Below are 18,899 nucleotides of genomic sequence, written 5' to 3' on the forward strand. Positions count from 1 at the left end.
TCAAGCAGCTCTGATGATGATTAGCATTTTACATTTCGATGGACACTCATTCCTCAGCCAGGTGAATGCATATCAGTGCCTGGCACAATGCTGTTACAAACTGTTATTAATTTCATTTGGTATCATAACAGCTTTTGCAAGATTCATTTTATTAGCTTCTGCCTCCGGCATTGACTGGAACCATCTATTATTGCCTTTCCCCTTTCCTTTCTGGTTATCCAGGACAGAAAAGCAAAGAATTTCCAGGCAACCTCTTCTGATGCATGATACCTGCATCTGCATCCACCCTGACAAAATAAACCTCCTCAGTTCTCTCTCATATTTAGACTCAAGGATTTTACTTGATCCCTAAACCTTACTGTCATATACAGGTTTTGTCTGCACATTACAGGAGAGGTGAAGGCGACAACACCATAACATTCCATAAAGTGAACTATTTTGGCACATGGGGACCAAATCTCAGTGGTCTAAGCGTCAGATTTAAAATACACCTATGTCTTCCTGTAATGTGGGCTTATGGAGTTGTGGGAAGCTTCGGTTTGCTTGTATCGCAACAGAAGTGTATGTGGGAGAGTCAAGGGATTTCTGAAATCCACAGGGTTTGCTGCTAATGTTTATGTATCTACATTCACAAAGCTTTATGTATCTTAATAATTAGCCCACTATCTGTGGAAGGATGAGGACTGGAATACAAAGGACAAAAGGAAGAAAACTTCCAAAAGATAACTGCATACTAAAAAGGTAGATGATACAAAGAGGAGACACGAGTGAAAATTCATAGACCTAGCAGAGCACACAATGCTGGGAGAATGAAGATAGGGATAATTCTGGTAAATGTAAATTCAAGTCACAAGTTACATATTGTGATATTCTTGTTCCAAGACTTCATTACAGTTCAACTGCAGAACCAGCTTGGGAAGTCTCAGGCCCCAGAGAATGATATGTTATAAGCATTAAACTCATTAGAGAAACAAAACAGAATGAAAAACAATCCCAGCATCATTTTTCTTGTTTGCACCTAGGCTTGCTGATGTTGTTTCTGCTGCTTTCCCATGTTTTTAAGCTGCAGAGGAATCATGCAAGACAACTGCATTTCTGAGACCTCAAAGTACCTGTGTCACCTTATTAGTGAGTGAACTGTCTTGTTCCATCAACTCAAGCACCTTATTCATGCACTTCATCCCCTACTTTTTCCCCTTTCTGTAATACGTACAGGGATACCAACAAGCATGGAACAAACCTCAAATTAACCTAACAAGACAGTTGTAGAAATGATCTACTGAGAATAAACCCATGTTTGAAGAATCCAGGATAACCAAGTACTGAACACAAAAGACGGGGGTGGGGTGCATGTATTCAAAACATAGCATCATAAAAAATTGATAGCATGTTAGCGGTTTCACACTGATGTGCACTAGAGGAGATGGGTAGGCAATTAATTTATATACCACTATAACTGCAGAGGTTAGAGCCAAATATGAGGCTAATTTCCAACATTTCATACTTGCTTTTGGCTCTCTCCATATAGACAGATTTAGTTATTCATTTTACCTCAGGCGGTTCCCTATGCATGTAGCAGTCAGCAGCCACTTAGGTTAATTTATAATGACTGGAACAGAATAATACATGCTGTTTTATTATCCAATTCACTAGACACTAATACTGCTCTAAAACTCAGTTCCAGGGCAATGATTGATACAAACGTCAAAAATATGAGGTTAAAATTGGACATGGAAACTGAGAAACAAACCATGAACTGGTATGAAGAAGTCAACTCCAGGAAAACATGCCAAATTGGATTTTCTGATAGTGTCTTCCTGCACTCAATGCATTTACAGACATTCTGGCCAAACTGGAATTCTGTATCACCGAGGTAATGATGAGGCCCTGAGAAATTATCTGCTATTTCACCACAATGGGTTCCCGTCAGCTGGATCTCTGCATGTTTTCTCAGTGAACTCATTCCTGCTGATCCCAACAAGACTTGTATTGTTAAATCTAGGAAAAGGCTATCAACACCATGCAAACTTGTCTTGTGATCCTAGGCACTGTGTCAAATGATGATGGCTTGGGTCACGTCTCTGCACTAATATCAGATCAGCTCAGGGGTCAGTAGAGTTAGTTTACTCCCAGTTTAAGCACTGTGCTTATTTTAGTGAGAGAAATATGTGTTCTCGAACAATACTTCCAACTGTAAAGCTAAGTTCTGTATTGCATAAGATGTACAATAAAGTTGTAAGATGCACAAAGAGACCAATTTTAAAAACTAGCCACGTAACACTAGAACCTGCTTGTCACATGCAAAAGACACATTTGTGCTCAGGGCAGATTAAAAAACTACTCTGGAGATTATGTTAAACTAGAAGTAGATAACGGTGGCGCACAGAATTAGTAAGAGGTTAGGCCTGCTAGCACAACTTTTTTCTCAGTGAAAGACTTTAGTACTACAGCTATGCAATATAACATGTTATTGTTCAGTTTCTCAGACAGAGAAACAATTTTACTTTTGTCATTTGTCCTACAGGAGACATTCCCTCATTCACTTCAATGTACAAGGCACTGCTATTGCAATATCGCTCTCATCATCATGCTGTGCTGATTTTAAAGGTGATTCCATAAGGTTTGCAAGACAAAGAATTGTCCAAGGGAAAACAGAATGGACCTCCAACATTTGAGGATAATTGCTAATCAGAAAATCTTCTAACATACGGGTTTCTAATAAAAAAGAAAACCTGGGTTCAAATGCAAGGAGTACAGTCCACATTGTTAAGCCCCTTTTTGTTCTGATACTAAAAGGAAAGCTTAACTTACCTGGTAATGAACTCTCTGTGTAGTAGAAGTTACCGACTGTAAGTCCTAGTAGGAGGATGAAAGACATGCCGATGATGAAAAAAATCAAAGCAAAAAGAGCTGTTTGCAGTCTACTACCTGAAGTGGTTGGGCAAACACAAATAATTTTGCAAGTGTTTCTCACTGGTTTTAAGTATATTAAGTAAACACCACAGAATAGTCATGGTAAGCTCACTTAAAGTTTAGATTTGCATACATGCTGTGAAAAAAAAAAAAAGGTTATTAAAATATAGAGATTATGTTAATGGATCTTCACTGATTTGTTGCATGAAAACTTTAGAATATCATCACTAAAATGAAAGAAAATATACTAAAATCCATAAATCTGATTTGCAAATATTTCTGAGTAATTAATGCACTAAAGAAAAGCGCTGGCAGCTCTCCCTGTTTTAAGACAACCTCATGCCAGGGAGGTCATATCAGAATGACCCTGGCATTTAGAAGGGTTCAGGAATCTAATTTATTTTAATAGAGATTTTGTCAAATAGTTTTAGCTCATGAAATAGCCTACCAAAATGCCTGACCTACAGACCATAGCTCCCCAGTTGTCATGCAAGTTGGCAGAGTGCAGAAAGCCTTGGCACCTCATTCCCAGCAAATGGGTCTGAGCCAAACCAAGCAAAAAAAGTAGTACAAACCCTGCAAAAGGTTGGAGAAACACAGTTTCTCCACAACCACTATGAGTAATTGTCCTGGTTTCAGCTGGGATAAAGTTAATTTTCTTCATAGTAGCTGGTATAGTGCTGTGTTTTGGATTTAGCATGAGAATAATATTGATAACATGCCGATGTTTTAGTTGTTGTTAAATAGTGTTTACACTAGTCAAGGACTTTTCAGCTCCCCGTGCTCTGCTGGGTGCACAAGAAGTTGGGAGGAGACACAGCCAGGACAGCTGACCCCAACTGACCCAAGGGATATTCCACACCATATGATGTCATGTCCAGTGTATAAACTGGGGGGAGTTGGCTGGGCGGTGACAATCCCTGCTTGGGGATGGGCTGGGCATTTGTTGGTGGGTGGCGAGCAATTGTATCGTGCATCACTTGCTTTGTATATTACTATTATTATTGCTACCATTATTACTATTATTATAATTTTAGTTTATTTTATTTCAATTATTAAACTGTTCTTATCTCAACCCACAAGTTTTCTCACTTTACTCTTCTGATTCTCCCCTCCTTTCCACCCGGGGGACGTGAGCAAGCAGCTGCGTGGTGCTTAGTTGCTAGCTAGGGTTAAACCACAACAGTAATTCAACTAGAACTTCTAGCTGTGCTTCCTCCAGGGCTGTACAACTTTTCTCCACCCAATACTGGCCATATTAAGTTGCCTGAGCTCAGTCTGAGATCACACTAGTAACCTGCTGAGAATCTCATCCTTATTATTTCAATGCAATTTTCCATCACCAGATATCTCAAATATGCATCACCTTACAATACGGTTTCATGCCTGATAACAATAGCCAGACCTCAGGTATGAATGTTCAGAAATATATTTGATGAAGGGAATCCTGGCTGAAATGCAAAAAAGTGAAAGCCTGTAGTCAGATACTAAGGCCCATATTCAGGCTGCAAGTGCAGAGTTTCAAAACCTCAGGGAAGTAGGTGGCTCCCAGAGTTCAGCGGGAGGGATGAGGTTCATAGTTCCTATGTAAATTGGACCACCTATTTAGAAACCTCCATAATGTCCTCACACTTGTAAATGTTGTTAAAAGAGATCGCTAAAAGACTAAAAACAGTCAGAGACAGTATGTTAATGAAAATCCATCAGCTTTATCACTAAACGCATACACACTTAGAATTATTCAGTTAATGGGGCATTTGGAGGCTCCATTTCCCAGACTGTTTTGTAGAATGGACTTTTGGTAAGGCAAGGTGTTCAAGACAATAAAAGCAACCTTATTATTAGCTGCACAGGCATACAGTTCTTTGTATTTGGAAACATCTTGCTGGTATTTGTAGTATTTATTGATGTCTCAGATTACTCTATGAAAGCATTAGAGAATGACACTTGCATAATTAGACCCACTCGAATACCACGTTGTTTATCCTTACATAACACACTTTCTAGTCAATAATTTTGTGTAATTTCAGCAAGGTTTGCGGAGAGTCCTAGTATACCATTCCACTTCAAGGAGAAGCAAACACACCCATCCACGTCAATTCTGTTATCATTTAAAAGGAGTCAGTATCACTTTTCAGTTCCTGTTTAGAAAATATTTTTCAGTGCTACTCCTGCTTTTACTATCATACCATAACTCTAAAGTTTTGTTTTCAGTGGTAGGCAAACCGCAGTACTCTCAATATACAGTCGCTGCAACTATTAGACATCTGTACTCAGAACCGAAAGAAGCATAACACGAATTAATAGATGACACCTGAACTCACAAAACACTCACCTCTTGTAGACGGTCAATGTACATACGACAGGTCTCCAAGTCACAATCTCCTCGTACTACTATAATTCCTAGGGGGATGGCTGGAAAATCGAAACCGAAGAAAAGCGTCTTTAGCTGCAGTGTCTTGAGCTTTAAAAGGTTTGCAATATGCTTCATTATTTCTTTAAATAATGTCCTCACAAAAGCTTTCTGCTATCTAAATCTTAACAGTCATTTAAAAGCAGGAACTTAGTATTCATCAGTAGTTTCACCCATTTATAATTATCAAATATTTTTGTTTTCAGCTATCTTTTATACTGAAGGAGCTAAAACAGATTCAGCTGAATTGTGTACTTCGTTGTCTAATGTCAACATCAATTATTAACTGCAAAGAAAGGAACATATCCCAGACCAAGTGTTTAGGGGTGTGCATCGAAATAAGAGTGTGATATTTCATTTTCAAAACTCTTAAAAGTCTACAAAAATTATTTAGGGTCATAAAAGTCACAGCCTAAAGTCACAGCCTGATTTCAGAGAAAACTGTCCAGCACCATGTTATTTTGATGTATTTTGATGCTTTCAAATCAAAACAGACACTATTCCACCTACACAAAAAATTGACACGATTCCATATTTTCTCAGAGAAAAATGAGGACTTGTAAAAATACTGCAAATCATTCCCCTCAGCTGAAGGCAGCACTTTTAATAACAGGGGATTTAGGTTTCCACAACCGTTCTGTTCTTGCAGCCAAAAAAATCCCACAAAACCCACAAAAGAACAACAGAGAAAAAAGTGTATGTGAGTCCACAAGGAAGGTACCAAGACAGCTACCTACTAAGAGGTCATGAAATAAGGAGGAAAAAAATGAAAACCTGAATCCCTGATTTTCTAAAACTAAATCACCACATTAAGTCCTTTTTTTCTCCCTGGAGGATCTTTAATCAAACAATGGCCCAAAAAAGTAGGGGAGCAGCAGGAGAGAGATTTATATCCTCATATGAAGTATCCCAGAAGGAGAGCAGAATGTCAACACATAAATAATTTTGGGAATTGGAAAACAAGAAGGAACATAAAGTCACTGACAGTTCTGAGATAAATATTAAAAACAACTGTGCTTCAGCCCCTCCTGCCATTCAAAAGAAGTTGATTGGGAGGGAGAGATATTTGTCTCCTGAAAAGCTCTTTATTATTAGAAGAAAATAAGACAGTGCTAAAACATAATGGGGAATGTGTCTTATATTTTTGAGGCCCGCCAAGGCCAGAAGCACAAAGAGAAGCTCAGTGGTCTCAGGAAGGGGAGAACCTATGGCAGTCGAGGTCATTATGGGCCTTAGAAGCCAACACAGAGTTCTGGGGACATACCAACAATGCTTCCAGCATCATGTTTGGAAAGCAATCTGAGCAGCAGAACAGCTATGAACCCAGGAAAATGAGGTGCAGGGTGAAAAACTGGAGGGAGAAGCAAGAAAAAGAGGAAAGGATAGGCGGGAAGACTAGGGAAGAAGGGAAGAGCTTGCACGTGTCCTGAAGCAACACCGCCATCTGATAGCGACGCCAATCCACCTGCTCATTTTCAGAAAGGCCAGAAGGGAACAGTGCTCATTGCAACCTCCCAGATTTTTTCATTACAGAACAGAGACTGAGAGAACGAGGGTCAATCACAAGCTTTGCTTTACACACTCTGATGTTCTGGGTTACAGACTGATTCTCTTTGCTTAGTGTTTATTATTGCTTAACCTGCTCTGACAGGAGACCCTTAAGCTCTTTGTAGAGACTACTTAATGGCTATCAAGTTTCAATTCAGCAGATCCCTCTGCAGTCCCTACTGAAAGAAGCATTTGTTAAAATTCATTTATAGCACTAAAAGTGAATTGCAGCAGACACGACTACACCTCCAATAGCTACAGAGCACTAGGGAATGACACCACTGGCTTATAAACTGTCACCACTGATTTTGTCTCTTTTATATTGAATTCCTTCCTTCATAGATGAGTATATGCACTTAATGAAGACCAGAGTTTTGACCTGCTGAAACAACACTGCTACTGTAGAACCGAAATCCATAACTATCACCACCCCTGACAGCCCAAAGGAGAAGGGCCTTAAAACACTTGGAATTCTAAAGAAATCCACCAGAATGTCTGAAAACCATACACTAATATGCAATAGATAGTTTAGTGGTGACATTTATGGGCCTCCTCCATATAAGTTAAGAAGAAAGTCATGATTCACAGGTGTAATTAAATTATGCCACATCTATTCATGGCAGTCATAGAACAGTTCTGGAGTTCTGGGCTGGGTGACTTTGTTCGTAAAAAGAGATGTGTGACATTTGCTGCCTGGAAATCCTGAATTAGCATGACCTATGGATTTATGGGGCAAAGGGATAAGGGATAAGGTATGTGAGGTGGGTCTCAAATGGTTCCATTCCATATTGTTCACGCTTATTTGAAAAACCTTTTAAGTCATTACTGGATAATGCTAGAGCATATGCTAAAAATATTGCTTGCCAAAGGCTTTTTTGTGTTTGTTTTTTTTTTTTTTTTTGTTTACTGGTGTGGTTTTTGTTTTGTGGTTTTTTTTGCAAGACCCATTTGGCTTTCAGCAAGGAAAATGTTTTCAGACCTCATTTTTATCATAAACCACAGTAAATACGTACAATGCAGCCAAGATTTTCAGTGTGCTTCACAATAGCTGCTGTGTGAAAACAAAAGCAAATCCCTAATGATCTGTAATGGGATAGAAACTATGGGATTGTTGCTTATTCTAAATATAGGGCAATGCTCTGTAATAGGGGTAAAATGAGGTATAAGTTATGATGGATCAGCTAAAGGCATAAAGTTAATATGCATGGCCTTCAGCATCATTGTGGGCACTTCCATTCAGGAATAAATGAACTTCTACCTTTTCTGAATAGCCCTGTGTGGATGAGGCTGTGGACAGTAGAGAACAGTGCTGTGGGACACAGCAATTACTAGATACGCCAGGTGAGAGATAGGAGGGTAAAGTCTTACATTATGAGCACAGGCACTACAGAGCAACTTTCCCCATACACCCTCCACTCCTGTGAATATATGGCTAAATCCAAACATGGGAATATGCCAAAAAGAAGGGATAGTCTCAGATCGTGAGCCAAGCCACAGCACTCAAGTGCCAGACACTTTTCTCCCAAGGCACCTGCTCTTCTGGCCCCTTGCATCCAGCTCCTAATTTCTTTCTGCTCCCTGAATAGTGAAAAAGCCTTTGTCCAGGGAGCTGTGGCTACAGACGCTAACGCTGCAGTGATGAGCAGCAGTGCAAGAACCCCAGGACATGAGACAGGTAGACAGTTGCTTCCTATTCTGAACCAGTACTGTGGAAAGATTTTTGCTTCCAGCAACACTAACCAAAATCGAGTATCAGCAGGAGGAGGGTGGGATAGGTGAAACAATACGGCTAGCATGATACTGTAATTGATTGCAAGATTAGTAGTGCTTTCCTATGTCCTCATGAAATTAGCTTTGGAATTTGTAAACAAAGAAGAAATCTTCTACCTGTTAACTGCCCGTTATGTGGAATACCAAAAGCTAGTGAACTCTTTAATAGTAGTGAGAACACAAACGGAAGAGGCCTGAATATACTGCATATGACACCACGAAGAAAAACCAAAATTCAATTAACTACCCTGTTTATTGTTATGAAAGGATTCAATCTGTGATCTCAACACCATGATTAACCTACTCAAATCCCAAACAAAACACCCTCAAGGCAGATCATTAAGGGAGATGTGAATGCCAGGAAAACTGATTCCCAGTTTGACATACCTCAGGGGACTGGAGAGATTAGACATTGGGTTGTAAATGTTTAATGTAGCAAATAAAGGAACCTCACTACTGAAGGTGTTATAAGACAATCATTTTCCTGAGGGGTTTCCACTGATATTAGAAATGTGAAAGACCAAGTAAATTCTTGAGAGAGAATTCTAAAATATTCAGACATCTGTATTAAAAGGTTTGGCTTTCCCAGTATGGCTTTAGCATTACTGAGTTTGTACAGAAGGATTTTCTCACCACACAAATCTAAGCCACGTGTCTCTTCAGATCCGTTTTGTTTATTATACTGACAAAAACTAAGCCTCCTTAGATTCATTGGTTGCCAGTTTTCTTGGCAGTAGTGGCCCAATTTTAAAATCTTCACATTAGGAGATACAACAAAATGGAGGTTATCATAGTAAACCAGAGCACATTTGAGAAGGTAGTCATCCCCTCCAGGCTCTCAGTGACTTCTCCAGTACCCTGCCACAAAAAGGAAGAAGCTGCCCAAGTCAAGTGATGTGAGAACTTGTCCCAAACACCACACAAAAAGAAACCGGTTATAGAAAGAAAACTATGAAGAGATGGTAGTTGAAACTGGCAGGAAATGGATATCAGGACTATGAGCTGAAAGAGGAGGTCTGGCTGCAAATTCAGTAAGGGTTTAAGATTAAGACAAGGAACAGGAACCTGAGCTGAAACATCTGCAGAAACAGACTAAGACAGACAGGAAGGATGTGTGTGGAATCGGATAGCCAAAGGGGACAGCCAGGACTGAAAAGGTAAAATGAAATCAAATCAGAAAAGCAATAGGAAAGGAAATGGGAGAAGTAGAATATACACAGAAAAATCTCACAGAAAACTCTTTACCAGAAAGAAATTATAGTGTGATTTCCTGGAAAGTCTGAAATGGAACTTAATATTCTTGTGTCTCCCCACTTCTCTAGGGTAAACATATATATTTACATCTCTTTGGAATACTGTCCAACTCTTGTAGTTTAAAGGAGACAGCAAACTTACAGGTGACAGTTTCCCCACTAACTCAAAAGGCAGAGGACTGTGTTGAATGTGTAGATATGCCCCATGTGGAGTCAAGAGAGGTTAGCTTTAGATTAAACATAAGGAAGAAATTCTTTACAATGAGGGCGGGGAAACAGTGGAACAGGTTGCCCAGAGAAGGTGTGGATGCCAGTGTTCAATGTCAGGAGCTTTGTGCAACCTGATCTAGTGGCAGATGTCTTTGCCCATGGCAGGGGGGTTGGAACTAGATGATCTTTAAAGGTCCCTTCCAACCCAAACCATTCTATGATTCTATAACTTAACGATATGAGATTTCAATATTTTGGATTTACTTCCTCCTCCCAACCCAGGTAATGACGTACCACGTTAAATAAATGTTACTATGACTACAAGATCAAGAGCTTAAAGTTAGAAAAAGCCAATTCTGAAGTTGCCTATTTCAGCACCTCTGTGTATTCATTGCGCTACTCCCTTTAATTATCTAGCCACATCCTCCTTTTTCTTCTGTTGTACTCCTGTGTCTTTCTAATCTCTGAATGCACGCGCGCGTGTGTGTGTGTATGTATGCGAGTCAGTCAAAGTGAGAAATCTGATGCCTGGACAAAGTCCACAAGGTTCCATCCATCCAAGGGCAAAAAGAGATATTTCCTTTGATGCAAGCAATGTCTTTGGCACTTATTCTTTGTTTTTGCCATTTCTGTTTCAGTTACAAACTTTTATCAATGGTTTGCATCTGTATAGACCAGCATGAGAATCTGGGAGCTCAATGGCAGCAGAGTTGCCAATATTGAACTCACTGCTGACTTCTAACCTCTTGGTTTCATCTTGCTGGGTGACTTCAAGCAACCCATCCAACTCTCTCAGTTTCAGAACTTAAATCATTGTGACAAAAAAAAAAAAAAAAAATCCTCTACACAAAACAAAGCTGTTAAAGGCAGGCAGTGAAATTTAGTAGACAGTCTATAGGTAATGCTGCCTTTTACAGAACTTCTATAGCTAAGCCACCATATCCCCTAAGAGGCCTTCTGACAAATACAAGACCATTGGTGCTTCCTTTACAGGATGGAAGAGGAGGTTCGTAGCTACACAACCCATCTTACCTAAACCTACCCAGATCAAAGTCGATTCCCGATATGTGCACATTTCCTTGAGTGGCTAATCCCCCCTGCCCTGGATCCGTCTGCTAATTCAGGTTTCCCTCACCATATTAGTCACCTAGCAGAAGGCCCTCTGCTTCCTATGCCCTTTACATTATGGATATTCAGGATGTAAATACAAAGTCCTCAGCGTTGACCTTTTCTTATTTAGCTAGTTGCTCAAAATCACATGGAATAATCTCCAAATTAACTTCACCTGCCTTACACCTAAGCTTTGAAGTATCAGAATGCATTTCATAGATCAGTGATTCTCAAACTGTGGTAAGCATATCGCTGGTATGAGGAAGCTACAGTATCTCTGTACACGTACACATCCCAAATGACTCCCAAGCTTGTAGCTCTGTGTGTCTAGAATAAGAATTCCTAGGATGACCCCAAAACCCTCGGATAACCCACAGAAATTAAAGGCAGAAACATATGTGATATAAACAGCTGGCTAGATATCAGAGACAGACAAAAATTTGAGACTAACATCACATGTTACACCACCACCCACTCCCATACACAAAGCAAGGAGGCTGCAGAGAACAGGATTGTTAGACTGCAGATAATTCAGTTGTTATACACATGGAACTCAATTTTCTTCAAAAACTGCTTTTTAATCTAGTGTGCTATTTTATTCAAGAGAAGATAAGGAACAGCTGCCTTGGTGTAAGAGGCAGTGTGGGAGACCCAGAGCTGTTACAGAGCTGAGAGTTATTTCTGATACTGCCACCACTGCAGTCAGGTATGATTCCTCCTTAATCTTAGTGGTATTGAGCAAACTAAGATTGGATCTCCACTGCTAGGAGCGTACAAAACAGTAAGTTAAGGGCAGTAAGAACTGGTATATTCTATTAAAAAAAAAAACAAACACTTGCTACTGCTGAGGGTAAGCTATTTCGCAGCTCCATCTTCATGGTACGAATCATAGAATCATAAAATGGTTTAGGTTGGAAGGGACCTTTACAGGTCATCTAGTCCAAACCACCTGCAGTGAGCAGGGACACCTTCACTTAGATCAGGTTGCTCAGAGCAAATCTATAGTAGAAGGTTCAAAGGGTTGAAGACCACTTGGTCACAAACTGGTTTGTTGGTTTGGTTTGTTGTTGATTTTTCTTTTAAATATAATTTCTGCATATACCTCCATTTTCAGAAATTCCTTAGCAATATTGGAAAGGGGAAAATAGCAAAATATTCCCTTTCATTACAGCCTATGTTAAAAATAACTCAATTGTTCCCCCACAATGCTGCTTCGGATCACACCTTCCTGCAAGAACAGGAAATTGGAGAGAATGCACAGAAGATATGCAGGCAAGAGAGACAGAATTAAGTTCTGTCTACCTAGAAACATCAATGCAACTCACTTTTTGAGTATGATAGTGTTGGTTATGGTCATGCAACATACAACTATTATATTGGGCAGAAGGTGGTGAAGCTGGTGTCTAGGGTGACAAGTGCTTGCGGCATGTATAGGGAAGTGTTAGAGAAGACAACTACATTTGCAGCAAAGAACATTACAACATAGCTAAAATGCCAACTTATATCCCTTTCTTAAAAGGGTACATGGAAGCATTCACCCCTCCTAGCTGAAGGATCAATAAGCATCTTCTGTACCATCATCAATCATCCCACAGACAATACTGAGATGTTGACAGAAGAAAGAATGAGGAAGAAAAGAAGCAGCATGGGGAAGAAAAAAAGGGAGCATTCAGAAACAGCAATTTGGTTAAATGCCATCTGCAGTGACAAGAAAAGTAGAAAGCAACAGAAGGAGAATGAGCTAAGAACAGTCATGCCCTTCAGAGGACAAAATGACATTCTTTAATTGCTCAGGAGATTTTCAAAATTAGGTGTCTACCTCCAGCAGAGTGAAGATTAATCTTCATGGAACAGTTTGTATGAGTTGTTATATGTCAGGAAGTACAATTTTAGGTGAAGTAGTTCATAGAATCAAATCAGTATTTCAAGCAAACAAGGGGAACAAAATGTATTTACTATGAGTTAAAATTATCCAGATTTTTACACTGATGTCAAAGCTTTCAAAACTCTATTATGGAGACATGTAACAGGCAAAAAAACATAATAGCTTCTTTGCTGTTTTTCCTTCAGGGATAACAGCATAACTCGTTATAACTGGCTTCCTTTTCCTGTTCAGATTGCTGTGAGATTCTCTTTTGGTTTTCAAATGATTTAGGGAAGTAAAAGTGCTTTTAATCCTTGTGGGAAGGGAATGGATAGTAAGTATAGTATTCTGGAATTAAGTTTTAGGTATTCTGCCAAAGACTGGACAAATATGCAAAGTGAGCCTCTTGCAACCATCTAGTGAGACATACATGCACCTGAGAGCTACAGTCGTGCGGAAGGAAGCTAACCCCAATGACAGTAACAGGTCTTGGAGAAACAGGGCCCAATACAATTGATCTTGTATTTTGCTAGTGCACAGCTATTATCCACATTTAAATTTTTAATTCAGACTGACAAAATTTCAGTTATTCCCCTGCCATGGAAATTTGTTTATTCCCACTCCCCTCCCCCCATAATCATTTTCTTTGATAAAGGAAGGAGAGTCACTTCTCCCTCAGCACTCCCCCTCCTCTCCCCTTTAGCCAGGTAACTTTTAGTGGCAATGCTCCATGAAATGATTTGCTGATGAGGAAGTAGTCAGCATGTTTATTTCATACAAGTATTTAGCATGTAATAGACCCTGATAGGCAGCAATCCATAGATCTGCCACCTGAAAGCCATTTAAAATGCATCCAACTAGCTATGTCAGAAATCCAATTAAAATGATTATCTGCTCTTCTTAAAAGGAAGATTTATGTGATCTTCCAGCTTCCTTCCTCATAAAAACTTAAGTTATGTAGTCCTCTAGGGTAACCATGCAGCTTGATGGTTGGCTATGCCTCAGTTTCCAGATGACATGCATGCACTTTGCAGTAAGTCACAGAAAAACTGGGATGTTAGGTCTGTGCTCAGTGAAGTAGAGGGATTTTCCATTTTTCTCTTCAGGGATTCAAGGAGCAGGCTAGAATATTTAAACCAGTTTGGTTTCTGACTCTTTAAAGAGCACTTCTCTTCATGTACATAATTTCATTCAGTTGTAATTAGCATCACTGAGAAGTCCTCAAATCAAGATCACTCTCCTGAAAGGTTGGACAATTCTGATAGGAGACGCTTAAGCTCTACGTCCAGACAAATAGGCTAATGACCACCAGTGTGTGCTGTTAGTTATATGTTCTTACATAGGACATTCATAATAATTGCAAAGGGTAAGGAGAGGTATCTTTTCTGATTTATTTTAGATTGATGGGGGTATTATTTGCTTTCTTATATTTTAATGTAAAAACAGTAATGAACAAGCATCACCGAGACAGCTAAAGGAGGACGGATAGGAAAAATAAATTCATGAAAAACACCTGGGGAGAATACTCCAGTCCAGCTATGTTATATTATCAAGCTGGATGTGCAACAACTTGAAAGAGACACAAAAGGGTCTTATTGCAAATGGCCTACCAAAGCCTGAAAGCAATCTTTTTAACTCTTGATGGACAAACATCTACTTTTTGAAGGAAAACCTCTTAAGCACACATCCAACAAGTGTTCAAAGACATGTGTAATCTAAAATCAAAACTCTCAGGTACTAATTCTCTGGCATTTTTTATAATGTTACCATTATGGTTTTTTGCAGGTACAAATAACATACTCATTTACAACTGCGGTGACAACAGTGTAAGGAGTTGTATATTTTGTGTCAGAACATGTAAATGGCTCTTAAGGACTACATAACATATAATAAACACACACATACAAAATTTATGTCCATAGTGAGGATGAATGAGGATAGTTGTCAGATAGGAGACCATAAGATGAACCATCAAATGAACCAGATTGTTTCTGACAGGGTTGTATAGATGTGGGTTCAATATGGCCTGAAGTCTACTCAAGGTCAAACACTCAATTTAAACTTGAAATAAATTCCTCTCCAGTGAGCCGTAATCCTCATCCTGTTAAAATTCCTCTCAGTCCAATGATGAAGACTTTGATTGTTTTAATTATGATCAAAATCCACTAACAGAAACTTCAGAAAAGGCTGTCAAGACCTATAGTAAAATTTCAGCCATTTCAGCTCTTTTGTTGGAAGGTGAGCTGGTGAACTGGGAGAATAAGGAGGAGTGGAAATGAAACAGTTTAATAATCTTCCAACAGTAAGATAAGCAAACCAATTAAAAGGATTGTCATCCTGTAATTACCAGAGAGTTCTGTATTACAGAGGGAGCTGAAGCTTTGTTGCACAATGAACAGTCATGCTTGTAATTTAATCTGAATAATGAGCCAGATGCATGAACAAGACTACTAAATTGTTATCACAAGCAGCCATGTCCCTAAGTGATTAATGACTCTGTGTGTCACCAAGGAAAGGCCACTTTTAAGTTTGGATTGTCAACATCAATGTTGTCAAAGCAACCGACTGTCTGCTTTTGCCTTACCCCTGAATGTGGCAATTAAAACATTTTATGAGGAAACAAAATAGTGATTATTCTCTTATGTGGAAAACTGAAGGCTGATAAAGAATAAGGGACTCAGGAAGCCAGATTTGTCTCCTGAGATAAATGCACCTGTGCAAGAAAGGTGAGAGCACATTCTCAACATGAAATTAATCATGGTCCCCGACTCAGATTCAAATTTGGTGCTAATCATAATCACACAGAATCACAGGTTGGAAGGGACCCTCAGGGATCATCTAGTCCAACAATAGTTTCATACACTACTAGAAACCCAGCAGAATCAACAGAAAGACATGAATAAAAAAAACCAGGTGTGAAATACCCTTATTTTACAGTAAATAAAATCAACTTGCAGAAGGCATAGTTAAGTAAGAAAACAGGTGAATTCTCTATATATGCTTTTTAGAGAGAGAGAATATGTATGTGTATATACACAGACTGATGAATATACATTCCTTGTGACTCATCCAAAAATGTGTGCTTGACCCGATGTTGGGTTTTTGTTGTTGTTTTGAGATTGTTTTGCTAATGTAAGACATACAGAATGTTCTACCAAAAGCAGTTACAACATGGCTTCTTCCAACTTACAAGCTTCCCGGAGTTTTTCCTTGTCATAATGTAGCCCCTCATATTCTTGTAAATTAATCCTGTTCACTCTGATCCGCAGGCGATCTGGGATGGAATGAGGACTGCAAGAAAAGAAGAAAGCTTCTTAGACAAAGTGTTCCATGGAAGAGAAAAATGAAACTAGGATATGAAGTGATTTTAATCTTCTCTGGAAGAAAAAGAGCAAGACTCTTCAACACTGGGCCAACTCCTCACACGCCAATCACTCTGTTTACAGTTTTGGTACCCACTGCACAACAACATAGACATTAGACCATAAATGACAAGCAAGATCAAGAAGCCCTTTTGCTGGCTGTGTGGTCTGGAATTACAGAGTTTTATTCTGAATTCTCTAATCACTATATAGCTACCCCTCCCCTCTGCAGTTTGCCTTTTTATACATCCCTAGGGCCCTACCACAGCCAGTAGATCTGCCAAGCTGTGTTTCAGGACACAGGTGCTTTGTTGGGAAGTCTCTCAGGACCACCATTCCTCTGCCCATGATAACGTCCACCCTCATATCCCTGGAGGATCCTCATTCAACATCTCTGTTCTGAGAAACAGGCAACAGAAATACAGCTAAGAAATTGATTTCTACAGTAGCGAGTCCAATACACAGAACCCAGGAGGATTTTCAAAAGCAAGTAGCAGCACAGGAACCTAATTTCTACAAATTTCAGCCAGATTTAGATGCCTCAACTGTCTATATAATTTTGAGGCTCTCAGTGGGTCCCCATCTATAAATTTACATGTCCACCTATTGATAGAAAATTGCCCTGAAAAGCTTTGTTTTGATTTCATGCTGGCTTCCACCTTATGGTAACCTGTTATTTTGATTTCATAAGTTTAGCTGAATGCTATGTAAATTAATGTGGCCACATTTGCATTTTCCACTTCTAAAGAAAGATAGTTAACCTGTATATTATAATGCATATATCAAATGTCTATGCTGTAAGAACTGGCCAGTAGCTCATTTAAAAGTAGATTCTTCAACCTGTGCTTACACCAAAAGACCATTTTCCCTGTTTTAATCTAGTTAGTAACAGAACTCTGCCAGTGGTAGGACCACTGAATACACACACTGCCTTTTAAAAGTTGAAATACTGTGCACTGTCATAAATATACAGGCTTACTTTTTTCATTGTCTCAGTTTTAAGATATTTGTCCCACAGCATTTGCACTGCTAGTTTAAATGCCAATCAGGACAAGCTACATCTCAAAAATGTAAAGTTTTTCTTTCTTTTTAAAAAAGGGAGCAATTTTCTATTTGACATGAAAATACTGCAGACATGACAAAACACGTGGCTTGTGTTCATCTCTTGGTAGAGCCACCAGGATGATAATTAGCAATTATTTCAGTGTTAGCTTATTGCATGCCTTCTCTCTGTTGGTATAAACAGCTGTCACATCTGGACAGATGAAAATGAAGATTGAAATTCAAGTCCCAGTTAAAAAAGAGCTCTATTGGCACAAGTACACTTTGCCTAAAAAAGTGATAAAGGATAATGAATTGAGGGTGCTTCCAAAACCGGAGTGTAAGCCAACACACTAGAAGGAGCTGCACTGAAAAATTCACATTCTGAACAGGGGTTTCTATATTAACGATGAAAATAAACTTAAGATACATGAAGAATAGCTTAGAAGAAATCATAAATACTTAACAGTGGCAGCAAGACTGACACACTCAGAAATATATAGGCTGCCCAATGTTTTTCCTCTGCTGATTGACAGGGTCTATTGCATCAAAGTGCCCCAAGATATCAGCAGACTGCCCATATTTAAAATAAGCTTTTGCAGTTTGGTAACAGTCACCTGAGATTATAACTTCCAGCACAGCTTCAGGGCACAGCTCTCCAACTCAGGTGCCCTTATGTCATCCTACAGAACAGCACTCTCCACCTGCAGGCTCTCAGCTGGCTCAGCAACCCAGAGGAGGAGAGTGCACACAAATGCAGAAGTGCGCGTGTATGGAAGAACAACATAATTGTACTGAGTCTGACACTTCCTTCCTTTCTTTTTAAGCCAAGTTTAAATGTCACCTCACTGACTGAGAAATTAACATAGTCTGAGGAACTACTTTCCCTTCCAAAAATCTATAAAATGCAAGTTCAAAACCAAAAATCATAGGAGATTTTAATTTTAGCTACAAAAAGATTAAAAAGAATTAAGTCAGAAAACAGAAATTTAACTGCATAGTCTTTGTCTGAGGGGAGAAAAGAAATCATTCACTTCATGCAGTAGGGTTCATGAAAATGACAGACTGACAGCTCTGAAAAACGAAGTCTTTTATGCACTGGTACAAGATGGGAAGAAGCTACGTTGCTTTTCCCATAACGTTCTGCCACCATGCATTATGATGAAAGTAGCTCAGTCTTCCAGCCGATTGGTTCATAAGCTGGGGGCTGTTGGTGGGTGTGGGAAGGGTCTGCTTGTGAATTACCTCTGCTCACTTGAATTCAGCTAGGAGGAAAAAGGGGTGGGGAGACAAGAGAATTCAGCAACTTATTTCTGTTGTAACACAAGACCATGCTACAGAGACAGCCATCCTTGCTATGTGCTGAATTAAGCCAACTGTAAACCCAACCAAAAACACTGTCTCAAACTGTTGTT

The 18,899-nt window shown here is 39.3% G+C and overlaps 1 protein-coding gene across 3 annotated transcripts in view; it reads right to left on the reverse strand.

Annotated features, from left to right (window-relative positions):
• Nucleotides 1-18,899, reverse strand: part of DGKI (diacylglycerol kinase iota) — a 221,507-nt gene that overhangs the window by 58,191 nt on the left and 144,417 nt on the right. For all 3 annotated transcript variants that reach the window (XM_075116925.1, XM_075116915.1, XM_075116931.1), the window contains 3 exons: nucleotides 16,272-16,372; nucleotides 5,249-5,328; nucleotides 2,812-2,856 (listed from right to left, as the gene is read on the reverse strand). In XM_075116925.1, coding sequence (XP_074973026.1) covers nucleotides 2,812-2,856; nucleotides 5,249-5,328; nucleotides 16,272-16,372 — 226 coding nt within the window. The remainder of the gene's footprint in view (nucleotides 1-2,811; nucleotides 2,857-5,248; nucleotides 5,329-16,271; nucleotides 16,373-18,899) is intronic.

The sequence above is a fragment of the Phalacrocorax aristotelis genome, chromosome 1, assembly GCF_949628215.1.
Source record: "Phalacrocorax aristotelis chromosome 1, bGulAri2.1, whole genome shotgun sequence".
Taxonomy (NCBI): Eukaryota; Metazoa; Chordata; class Aves; order Suliformes; family Phalacrocoracidae; genus Phalacrocorax; species Phalacrocorax aristotelis.